The sequence below is a fragment of the Mobula birostris genome, chromosome 9 (genome assembly GCF_030028105.1).
Source record: "Mobula birostris isolate sMobBir1 chromosome 9, sMobBir1.hap1, whole genome shotgun sequence".
NCBI classification, from domain to species: domain Eukaryota; kingdom Metazoa; phylum Chordata; class Chondrichthyes; order Myliobatiformes; family Myliobatidae; genus Mobula; species Mobula birostris.
Window position 1 is genome coordinate 145425345 of NC_092378.1, and position 12569 is coordinate 145437913.

At 42.3% G+C, this 12569-nt stretch overlaps 1 protein-coding gene across 4 annotated transcripts in view; it reads left to right on the forward strand.

Moving 5' to 3' along the window:
- The window catches only part of caskin1 (CASK interacting protein 1), a 732522-nt gene that overhangs the window by 457334 nt on the left and 262619 nt on the right, over positions 1 to 12569 (forward strand). For all 4 annotated transcript variants that reach the window (XM_072269050.1, XM_072269053.1, XM_072269054.1 and 1 more), the window contains exon 2: positions 1234 to 1285. In XM_072269050.1, coding sequence (XP_072125151.1) covers positions 1234 to 1285 — 52 coding nt within the window. The remainder of the gene's footprint in view (positions 1 to 1233; positions 1286 to 12569) is intronic.

Below are 12569 nucleotides of genomic sequence, written 5' to 3' on the forward strand. Positions count from 1 at the left end.
TTAAAAGGATCAGCCATGATTGAATGGCAGAGCAGATGTGATGGGTCTGATGGCCTAATTCTGCTCCTTCATTTATGGTCTTATGGTATAATCCAGAGGGTCAGAAGATGTCTTGGACTGAAATGTGACTGCTTATTTCATAAGACCATAAAACCATAAGTCGTAAGAGCAGAATTAGGTCAGTCGGCCCATCAAGACTGCTCCACCATTCCATCATTGTGGATTTATTATCTCTCTCAAACCTATTCTCCTGCCCTCTCCCCATAACCTTTGAACCCTTACAAATCAAGAACTTATCAACCTCTTAAACATATCGAATGACTTACCCTCCACAGCCATCTGTTGCAATGAATTCCATAGATTCATCACCCTCTGCCAAAAGAAATTCCTCAGCATCTCTGCTCTGAAGGAACATCCTTGTATTCTGAGGCTGTGTCCTCTGGTCATAGTCTCCCCACTAAAGAAAACATCTTCTCCACGTCCACTCTATGGTAGGCCTTTCAATATTTGATGGGTTTTAATGAGATTTCCCCCTCCATAGGTGCTGCCTGACCTTCTGAGTTCTTCCATTATTATGCTAAAAGAAAGGAGTAAAATAATTTCTAAAACTTTGTTTTTTGCTTCAGATATCTAGCATCTGTAGTTTTTTGACTCCCACGTGAGCTCAGGTGTCAATCTCTGTCTCAGGAATATGCTTGAATATGTATGACTTATTATCTCTTCCAAACACATGAGCTGAATGGCCTCAATTTTTTGAGGTGATACTTTCTATGTTTACATTGAAGTTCAAGTTTATTGTCATCTGACTGTACATATATTCAACCAAAGAAAACAATGTTCTTCAGGACCACGGTATGCCCACAAAACATATATCACACACAGCACATAAAACAAAATATTACCATAAATAGCTTAATAAAATATCATTCAAAATGCATATAATGCACAGAACAAATAAAGAGTAAACAGTAAATAGTACAGTAAACAGTAAACAGGTCACTGTCCTAGTGACGAGACCTTGGTGGAGAGAGGGTATTCAAGAGTCTCACAGCCTGAGGGAAGAAGCTGTTACCCAGTCTGACAGTGCTAGTCCTGATGCTCCTGTACCTCCTTCCAAATGGTAGTCGGTCAAAAAGATTGTGGGATGGGTGGGGACAATGCTTCGGGCTCTTTATCTACAAAGCTTCTGGTAAATGTTTTCTCAATTCCACTTTTTTTTTCTCTGTTTTTCAGAGCTTCTGGGATCTGCAAAGAGAGTGAATGTAAACTACCAAGATCTGGACGGGTAAGTAGATCTGTTAGTCCCTGAGCACCTCAGGCTCAGGGTAAAATACGAGTAAAATTTAGCTTTGTAGCTCGAGCCAGAACTAATCAGAGAACAATTTAAGACTCTGGAATTAGATTTATTGGAGCCCTCGAAGTGTGACTGTCATACCTAATCGGACATTCAGCATTTCTACCACTTCACTGCAGAAACAAGGTTATGCCCTGAAATGTTTCACACTGCAAAGTCTTCACGGGGATGAATGTGTCAACATCTGAATATTATTAATAATGTGGAAAGCCAGAAAATCTGACAGAATGGCAAAGCAGCATCCCTTTATAAGGAATAATTAGACCAGTACTACCCAGTGCAAGGAGAATTGCAAAATTAAAACACAGTGGCCACTTTATTAGGTACACCTGTAGACCTTCATGTTAATGCAAATACCTAATCAGCCGATCATGTGGCAGCAAATCAATACAGAAAAGCATGCAGACATGGTCAAGGGGTTCAGCTGTTGTTCAGACCAAACATCAGGATGGGTGAAGAATTGTGATCTAAGTGACTTTGACTGTTAAGTGATAGTTGGTGCCAGACAGGATGGTTTGAGTATCTCAGAAACTGCTGATCTCCCGGGATTTTCACATACAACATCTTGAGTTTACAGAGAACGGTGTGAGAAACATTAAAAGCATCGAGTGAGCTGCAGTTCTGTGGGCGAAAACACCTTGTTAATGAGAGAGGTCAGAGGGGAATGGTCAGACTGGTTCAAGCTGATAGTAGGACAACAGCAACTCAAATAAACATGTGTTACAAAAGTGGTGTGCGGAAGAGCATCTCTGAACACACACACACACACACACATCAAAACTTGAAGTGGGTGGGCTACTGCAGCAGAAGACCACACCGGATTCTACAGTGCACTGAATAAAGTGGCCGTTGAATCTATTTGAATATTTGAACTATGACTTGGAATTTGCAGTCAACGAAACAATCCCTGTCAATCCAGAAGACAACATCCCACAAAGGCCTAACCATCTCTGTGGAATGCACCTCTCTTTGGAATTTGGCTGCTGCTGGGCATCAGTACAAGACGATCCCCTATCTCACCAGGCTGACTGAGTTGCCCATTACATTGGACAAAATCCTCACGGGCAACAAACCAGGAAGGGAAGAACCGCTTTTTGTTTTAAACTAACACTTCAAACATCTGAAAGAGTGTGAAGCAAAATTTGGAATATTTAGATGGAATTAGAAAGTTTTCAAAACCGGAACTACTTCAGTATTGAAAATTGTAAAGCACTTAGCTGAAGGAATGACAATCTACTTCAATCAAATTGGATATTTTGTGGGACTTTGGAGGTTGGCAAGGTTGAAAAGCAGCTTGCTGTAAACAACATGTTTCTTTTTAAATTATATTTCACAGCTGCTGTGGTAGACATCAAACTCAGATCTCTGGTTCACTTGTTCAGTAAACTAACTGCTGTGCCATCAGTCCGTTTCCTGAGCAAGTATTTCCCTATATGCCTCAATGGTAACACATCTGTGTAATGCCTTTGGACTTTGCTCTATTAGTGCACTCAGCGGCCACTTTATTAGGTACAGGAGTGGAACTCAGAGTGGGTTGCATTCAAGACTGTTCTTCTGCACATCACTGATTTAACCCCTGGTTATTTGAGTTAACGTCACCTTCCCTCAGCTTGAACCAGTCTGGCCATTCTCCTCTGACCTCTCTCCTTAACAAGGCATTTTAACCCACAGAACTGCTGGTCGCTGGATGTTTTTTTTTTGTTTTTTTTATACCATTTCCTGTAAACTCGAAAGCAGGAGTTCCCAATTTGAGGTCCACAGCCCCTTGTTTAATGATATTGGCCCATGTCATAAATTGGTTGGGAACCCCCTGATCTAGAAACAGTTGTATGTGAAAATCCCAGGAGATCAGCAGCTTCTAGGATACTCAAATCACCCCGTCTAACATCGACAATCATTCCACAGGCAAAGTCACTTACATTTGTGGATCATATTTCTTCCTCTGTTCTTTTGTTTAGTCTGAACAACAACTGAACCTCTTGACCATGTCTGCATGCTTTGATGTATGATTTGCTGATTAGATACCTGCATTAAAGAACAGATGTATAGGTATACCCAAATAATTTGTCACTGAGTGTATGTGTTCTAAATGAAAGCCATTAAGTGGCTTGTTGGCTCAATTCAAAAATAACCACATGTAGACTGAACCACAGGTGCAGTCCCTAAACAGCGTTAATGAATCAGATGGGATTGTAACAATTCCATAGTCATGATCACTTATGTGAGCCACACTTACTTAATAAACTTCATTTTAATTTCCCATCTGCCACGATGGCATTTGAACTCACAGTTCAAGGTTACTAGTCCAACCCTCGGGTTTTATATGCAGCAATGTGCAAAAGTCTTAGGCACACATATATAGCTAGGGTGCCTAAGTCTTTTGCACAGTACTGTAATAATTTTATGTGTTGCACCGTACTGCTTCCGCAAAGAAAAATCACGACATATGTGAGTGATTTGGTGAGTAGGATTAAGGAAAACCCCAAGGCATTCTGCACGTGTATGAAGACCAGGCAGATGACTGGAGTGAAGGTAGGACCAATCAGGGATAGAAGAGGAAACAGGTATCTGGAGTCAGAGGAGGTAGGGGAGGTTTTTAATGAATACTTCGCTTCAGCATTTACCAGTAAGAGTGACCTTGACATTTGTGAGGACAGCATATAACAGGCTGATATGCTGCAACATGTTGACATTAAGAAAAAGGATGTGCTGAAACTTTTGAAAAACGTTAGGATCGCCTAAACCTCAGGCATACTGTTACTAGGTGACGTGAAGGATGTGATTGCTGCATCTTTGCTGATGACCTTTGCATCCTCACTGGCCACAGGATTGTACCAGATGATTGGAGGGTGGCAAAAGTTATTCCTTTTTTCAAGAAAGGGAGTAAGGATAACCCTGGGAATTATAGATCAGTGGGGGGCAAATTATTGGAGAACATTATTAGAGATAGGAGTTATGAGCATTTGGAGAAGTACAGTCTGATTTGGCATAGTTAGCATGGCTTTGTGACGGACAGGTCATGCCTCATGAGCCTGATTGAATTCTTTGTGGATGCCATTAAGCACATTGATGAAAGTAAAGCAGTGGATGTGGTGCCTATGGATTTTAGTAAGATGTTAGATTAGGTTCCCCATGGTAGGATCATTCGGAGAGACAGAAGGCATGGGATCCCGGGGAAGTTGGCTGTGTGGATACAGAATTGGCTTGCCCATCAAAGGCAGATGAGGTGGAAGGGTGAGTAATTAAGTTTGCAGATGACACAAAGGTTGGAGGAGTGGTGGATAGTGTCGAAGATGGTCATAGGTTGCAATGGGACATTGACCGCAAGCAGAGCTGGGCTGAAAAATGGCAGATGGAGTTCAATCTGGAGAAGTGGGAGTGAACATAAAACACAGAACAGTACAATGCAGGAACAGGCCCTTCTGCCCACAATGTTGTGCCAACCCAAATAAGTTAATAATCAAATGGCCAAATAAACTAATTACATAATGTCCATATCCATCCATTTCCTCACATTCATGTGCCTATCTAAATGCCTCTTAAAAGTACTTAGTGTATTGCCCTCTACACTACCCCAGGCAGTGCATTCCAGGCACCCGCCACTCTCTGTGTGAAAAACCTTGCCCCTCATTTCTCCTCTCACCTTGAATGCATGCCCTCTGGTATTAGACATTTCAACTCTGGGAAAACAATAAAGTCTGTCTATTAGAACATTAGAAAGTTTTTGACAAGAGCAGGCCATTTGGCTCAACAAAGCTTGCCAAATTCCTATTCATATAGTGCGTTGAAATAACTATTGAGTTTAGATTTGGAAGTCTTTAAGGTACTACTCTCAACTACACAACGAGGTAGTTTATTTCAGGTGTCCACAACTCACTGCGTAAAGAAATGCTTCCTGATGTTAGTCTGAAATCTCTCTTTAACCAGTCACCACTATGGCCCTGAGACCTCGTTGATGGAGTAATTTTGAACTAGCAGCTGGCACCCACCTTACTTACACGCTCAATGATTTTTAACACTTCTATCATGTCTTCTCTCATTCTACATCTACTTAGGCTAAAAAGATTTAATTCTTTCAATCTTTCTTCATAGCTCATGCCCTGCAGACCTTGAATGAGTCTTGCCACCATTCTCTGATCTCCCCCCAGTGCCTTCACATCCCTCACAAAATATGAGAGATGAAAATTGTTCACGATATAGTCTGTCTGTTCTATCTATGCCTCACATAATCTTATAGACCTTTATCAGAGCTCCCGTCCAGAGAAAACAACCCAAGTTTGTCCAACCTTTCATTATAGCCAATGCTCTCTAATCCAGGCAGTATCCTGATAAACCTCTTCTGCACCCTTTTCAAAGCCTCAACATACTTCCTATAATGGAGAGACCAGAACTGTATACAATACTCCAGATGCAGTCTAACTGGTGATTTACAAAGCTGCAACGTAACTTCCTGACTTTTGAACTCAATGCCTAAACTAATAAAGATAAGCATGCCATATGCCTTCTTAACCAGCCTATCAACTTGAGTGGCCACGAACTGGGATCCCAAGATCCCTCTGCTCGTCAACACTGTTCAGGGTCCTGCCCTGAACAGTGTACTGAATCTTTACTTTTGACCTACCAAGGTGCAACACTTCACATTTGGCCGGGTTAAACTCCATCCGCCATTTCTCTGTCCATATCTGTAACTGATCTACAGTTTATTCTTTGCCAGTCATCTACACTATCCACAACACCACCTTCTTCATATCTTCATATCATCTACAAAATTACTAACCCACCCATCTACATTTTCATCTAGGTTATTTATATACATCACAAACAGCAGAGATCCCAATACATATTTCTGCAGAACACCACTAATAACAAACTTCTAGCTGGACGTCTACCCTCTGTCTTCTACAGACAAACCTGTTCTGAATCGAAATGGCTAATTCACCATTGATCCTATCCATCTTAATCTTCTGGATGAGCCTCCCACGAGGGACCTTGTCAATCACCTTACTGAAATTCATGTTGACAACAAATACATCTCTACCTTCATCAATCACGTATGCCACCTCGTCTAAAACTCAATTATGTTAGTAAGACACAACTTGCCCTGCAGAAAGCCATGCTGGCTCTCTCTAATTAGGCCATGGTTTTCCAAGTACTCATAAATCCTATTCCTAAGAATTCTCTCCAGTAACTTCCCTACCACTGATGTGAGATTCATCAGTCTATAATGTCCAGAATTATCCCTGGCTCCTTTTTGAAAAATGGAACAGCATTCACGACTTGCCAATCCTCTGGAACCTTGCCTGTGGCTAGGGAGGACACAAAGGTATTGGCCAAGCCTCAATAAACTTTTCACTTGATTCTCTCAATAACCTGGGGTAAATCCCATTAGGGTCCAGGGACTTATCCATTTTAATGCTCTTTAAGGAATCCAACATTACCTTCTCCTTTAATTTGAAATGTCCGGGCATATGAATACAATTGGCACTGAATCTTCCTACTGTCCACATCCTTCTCTGTGATAAATACTGATGCAAAGAGTTCATGAAAGACATCACATTCAAGCAAATGTGACCCCTTTATCCTTGAGTGGTCTCACGCTCTCCCTAGTTATCCTTTTGCTCTTGTTCCATGTGTAGAATCACAGGCGTCGGTCTAGTGATCTGAAGGTCACTAGTTCGAGCCTCAGCTGAGGAAGCGTGTTGTGTCCTTCAGCAAGGTACTTAACCACACATTGCTCTGCGACGATACCGGTGCCAAGCTGTATCGGCCCTAGTGCCCTTCCCTTGGACAACATCGGTGGGGTGGAGAGGGGAGACTTGCAGCATGGGCAACTGCCGGTCTTCCATACAAACTTGCCCAGGCCTGCGCCCTGGAAATCTTCCAAGGCACAAATCCATGGTCTCACGAGACTAACGGATGCCAATAAATGTGTAGAATCCTTTGGGATTCTCTTTAATCTTACTTGCCAAAGACTTTTCATTGCCTTTTCTGGCTTTCCAAGTTCCCTTCATGAGTTCATTTCTGGCTTCTTTATAATACTTAAGGACTCTGTTTGATTCTAGTGGTACATTTTGGAAAGTCAAATTTGAAGGCAGAATACAGGGTGAATGGGAGGATTCTTAGCAGTGTGGAGAGACTGAGGGATCTTGGGGTCCATGTCCATAGATCTCTCAAAGTTGCTGTGTAAATCGATAGATTTATTAACATTGTGTATGGTGTGTTGGCCTTCATTAGTTGGAGGATTAAGTTCAAGAGCCATGAGGTAATATCGCAACTCTATAAAACCCTGGTTAGACCACACTTGGAATATTGTCTTCTGTTCTGTTTGCCTCATTATAAAGATGTGGAAAATTTAGAGAGGGCGTATTTACCAGTATCCTGCCTTAGTTAGAGAGCATGTCATATAAGCATAGGTTAAGTGAGCTAGGGCTTTTCTCTTTGGAGCGAAGGAGGATCCCTGTCAGAAGTTTGTATCTTCTCCCCATGGCCCCAGTTTCCTCCCACATTCCCAAAATGTACAGGTTAGAAGGTTAATTGGTCATAAGGGTGCAACTGGGTGGCATGGACTTATTGGGCCTGTTACTGTGCTGCAGCCCTAAGTAAAATGAAATAAATAAAAATATCCAGCAGTTAGAAGAGAAAGCCTACCAAAAGTGGAAATGCAGGGAAGAAAAATCTGCTGTATAAACCACACTCTCTGAGTGCTCCTCAGATAAGTGGCCATCAGCTGAAGAGAAGAGGCCCCCATTGATATCAGCCCATCAATTTAACCAGCTGCCAGTCAAGTTGGTTGACTTGCTGATCTGAGTTATGGAAGTTCAGTTTGGCCAAGACACTTTTCATCAGCTGTTGCCAGCTACTGTAAAATGGCAGTGATGAAATATCAGCAGATGGGTTTCCTGCTAGTGACTGTTCCTCGATCGCAAGAGGAATCCAGCACCCCCTGCCTGTTTAAAAGGAAAACAAGACTCTCTGAATCGAAACATCAACAGACAAGCGTGTATCTGAAATATCCCTTCACTTTTCCCATCTGTTCACATACTGCCAAGTGATATCATAATTTAGGGAGTATGAACATGTTTATATTACCAGAATAAATGCTTCTGTCTTTCAGTCACACATTCTGGTTCAGCACACCTTCAAGTGGTTTGATTCTTTGGCCTCAGTAAGGTCTGTGATGTGTGGCAGTGAGGACAATTGCTTGTGCCTCCAGGGTAAAACCTGTGATGGCTTGCTTTTAACATTGTGATATTATTTCTCACATCATGATCCTGCACAGCTGAAACAGAGGCTTTGTATTTATTTTATTTAATTTAATTCTTTTTATTTGGAGATGCAGAAGGTAACAGGACCTATTGGCCAAATGAGCCAATGACACCCACGTGACCAATTAACCTAGTAACCATGGTAACAGGCCCAGTGAGCCCACACCATCCAATTGCACCCATGTGACCAACTAACCTACTAACCGGACGAGTAATTGCAGAAGGAACATCCAATAGTCTAGAAAATCTGCTAATGTCTTGACAGTGACAATTTCTCAGATTTTTTTTCCACAGCACATGTCCAGTCTAGTATTAGTATTGGTACTGGTCTGTTGTGACATCAGCACCAGACTTTGAGGCAAATGGTCCTGAGTTCAAATCCGGCCGGCTCCTTGCACATTTTCCATCCATGCTGGGTTAAGCGTCGAGCTAGAAACTTGGTCTCATTAAAAAAAACAGTCAAATGCCACAGAAATGGCAAAACCGTCACCCAATGTGCCACAAGGCACGAAAAGGGACAATTGGTCTGTTATTGCAAGTCATCCATACAAATTATTTCAAAACACGCAGTAAATGGAGGAGGAGAAGATGGCGGCGCGACAGCAGTGCGCGCGGCCTCTCCGGTGAATGATATCTGTAATCTGTCAAGTAGGGGACCGTGCACAATTCTGATTTGATGGAGACAGACGTGAGAGCACGGAGGAACATCTGGAAAGTTTCTGAAATGCCCACTTCACTGCCGCTGCTACTGTGTGGTAACCGGAATCTCCGGAGCAGAAGGCCCCAAATCCTCGGCTTTGCTTGTTTCGGCGGCCGGGGCGAGGTCGAAGGCGCTCAGCAGAGGATGGCGCTCGGGAGGCTGTATCAGAGGGACTGGTTGAAGGCTCGAAGTTTTCGGACGGACGGACTCAGTGTCGGCTGTGGTCGGCTGCTTCCAAGGCATCAGCAAGTTGATGGTACCTGGAGGTTTATGGCAGGGAGTTTCTCCCTTTTGCTACCTGCTATCGGGGACTCAGGAATCGATCGACTCGGGGACTTTGAGACTTTTTTTTACCGTGCCCATTGTTGGCCTTCATCAAATTATGGTATTGCTTTGCACTGCTGTAACTATATGTTATAATTATGTGGTTCTGTCAGTGTTAGTCTTTAGTCTGTCCTGTTTTCTGTGATATCACTCCAGAGAAACATTATAACATTTCTTAATGCATGTATGCATTTCTAAATGACAATAAAAGAGGACTGAGTGTTCTCATAATCTAAAAATACATCAAAGCAGTACAAGTCAAAAGGCAGAAAGAGCGAGGGCTTTTCTCTTTGGAGCGAAGGAGGATGAGAGGTGACTTGATGGAGGTGTACGAGATGCTGAGAGATCTTCACAGAGTGGACAGCCAGCAACTTTTTCCCAAGACGGTTATAGCTAACGCAAAAGGGCATAAATTGAAGGTGATTGGAGGAAAGAATGGGGAGGACGTCAGAGGTAGTTTTTTCACATAGAGAATGGTGGGTGTGTGGAACACGATGCCAAGGGTGGTGATAGAGGCAGCTACAACTGCATTTAAGAGACTGATAAATAGGCACATGGATGAAAGAAAAATGAAGGACCATGTGGGAGGGAGCACTTAGATTGATCTCAGAGCAGTTTAATGGTTGTCTCATTTCAAGACGGTTCCCTCTGGTCCTAGACTCTTCCACTATTGGAAATATCCTTGGTGCATAGCCCTTTCAATTCAGAATCACACAGATGTTACAAGGCCTAGAGGGCTGGAGTTACAAGGGGAGGCTGAATTGGCTGGGGCTTTGTTCCATGGAGCATATAAATCTGAGTGGTGACATTTTTAGAGGTTTACAAAACCATGAAGGGCATGGATAAGATTTGCAGAATTTTTTTCGCAGATTCGTGGAGTCTAAAATGAGAGGATATAGATTCAAGGTGAGAGGGGAATAATTTAAAAGGGATTTGAGGGAAGACATTTTCATGCAAAATGTGATGGATATATGGACGAAGCTGTCAGAGGAAGCTCTCGAGGTGGGTACAATTACAATGTTTGAAAGAAATTTAGACAGGTATCCAAATAGAAAAGGTTTAGAGAGATACAAGCCAATTACAGGCAAGAATGACTAGTTCAGATAGTCATCCTGATCAACATGGCATGGATAAAGTTGGCTGAAGAGCCTGTTTCTGTGCTATAAAACTCTTATAAGACCATAGGAGCAGAATTATGCCATTCAGCCCATTGATGCCATTCCATCATAGCTAATTTAATTTCCTTCTCAGCTCCATCCATCTGCCTCCTACCCATAACCTTTGACACTCTGACTAATCAGGAGCCTATCAACATTCATTTTAAAGGTACCCCATGACCTGGCCTCCGCAACTGTCTGTGGCAACAAATTCCACAAATGCACCATCCTTTGGCTAAAGAAATTCCTCTTTATCTCTGTTCTAAGGGATTATCCTTGTAATCTGAGTCTGTGCCCGCTGGTCCTAGACTCCCCCGCTATAGGAAATATCCTCTCCACATCCACTCTGCTTAGGCCTTTCAGCATTTACATTTCAGTGAGATCCCCCCTGCCTATGACTCTATGTACAAGTCAGGCAATTAACAGAGAGAGCTCTACGAAGCAGCAGACCTGAGTGAATTGTTCATAAATTAAACAAATACAAATTCCAGATCTCCTCACAGGAAACTATAGCGTGCTTCAGGGGCACTAAGGCACAATTCAAGACAATTAAATGGTGACAGGCACAGAGCCCATCTGGGAGGAAATGACTGAGAACAATGTTCAAGAGTTCTGTTTATATGACAGCAGATTCAAAAAGGAAACGTAATCTGATTTTATTTTGCAAGAGCAGCATAGATTAGTGATTTATAAATCTAACACTAAAAAGGAACAAAGTCATTGGGAACGCTTCATGGGATATTGCCAAGCATTGTCTGAGAGTCAAGAGTTGTTTAGGATAATCAGTAAACCATCAGCGCCAATAATTCCTGCCTCATAAATGCATTAGAATGACATGCAGAATCAGGCAGGCAGAAGGAATTCATTTGGCCTATCAGGCTGATTCCAGCCCTGGGATTCATTCAGACTGGGGTCCTGCTCATTCATGTTCCTTGGCTGAGGTGATGATGTGTGCCTATGATGATGTCCCTGAGTCGATCTAATCTCTGCCCTAGAATAACACATGCATGGAATGGATCTAACTACGCAGATTATTGATTTGTCTTTCCAGGAGGCAGCTAGTGCAGTTACCCATCATCTCATCCCTTCTTTTAGATTTCCTCTTTGTTAATCAGTTATTTTCCTTGTAAACGCGAGGAATTCTGCGGATGCTGGAAATTCAAGCAACACACATCAAAGTTGCTGGTGAACGCAGCAGGCCAGGCAGCATCTCTAGGAAGAGGTACAGTCAATGTTTCGGGCCGAGACCCTTCATCAGGACAAACTGAAGGAAGCGTTAGTAAGAGATTTGAAAGTGGGAGGGGGAGGGGGAACTCCCCCTCCTGTCTTCTCCTATCATTTTGGATCTCCCCTCCCCCTCCCACTTTCAAATCTCTTACTAGCTCTCCCTTCAGTTAGTCCTGACGAAGGGTGTCGGCCCGAAACATCGACTGTACCTCTTCCTAGAGATGCTGCCTGGCCTGCTGCATTCACCAGCAACTTTGATGTGTGTTGCTTTTATTTTCCTTGTAATTTGTGTTTGTACACCGAAGAAAATTTATTCAAAGTTCAGAGTAAATTTATTGTTAGAGTACATATATGTCACCATATCCAACCCTCAAATGCATTTTCTCATGGGCATTCACACTAAATGCAAAGAAACACAATCGAATCAATGAAAAACTATACACAAAGACTGACAAGCAACTAATATGCAAAAGACAACAAACTGTGAAAATATAAAAAGAAAAAATAACAATAATATATAAATAAGTAATAAATAACATTCA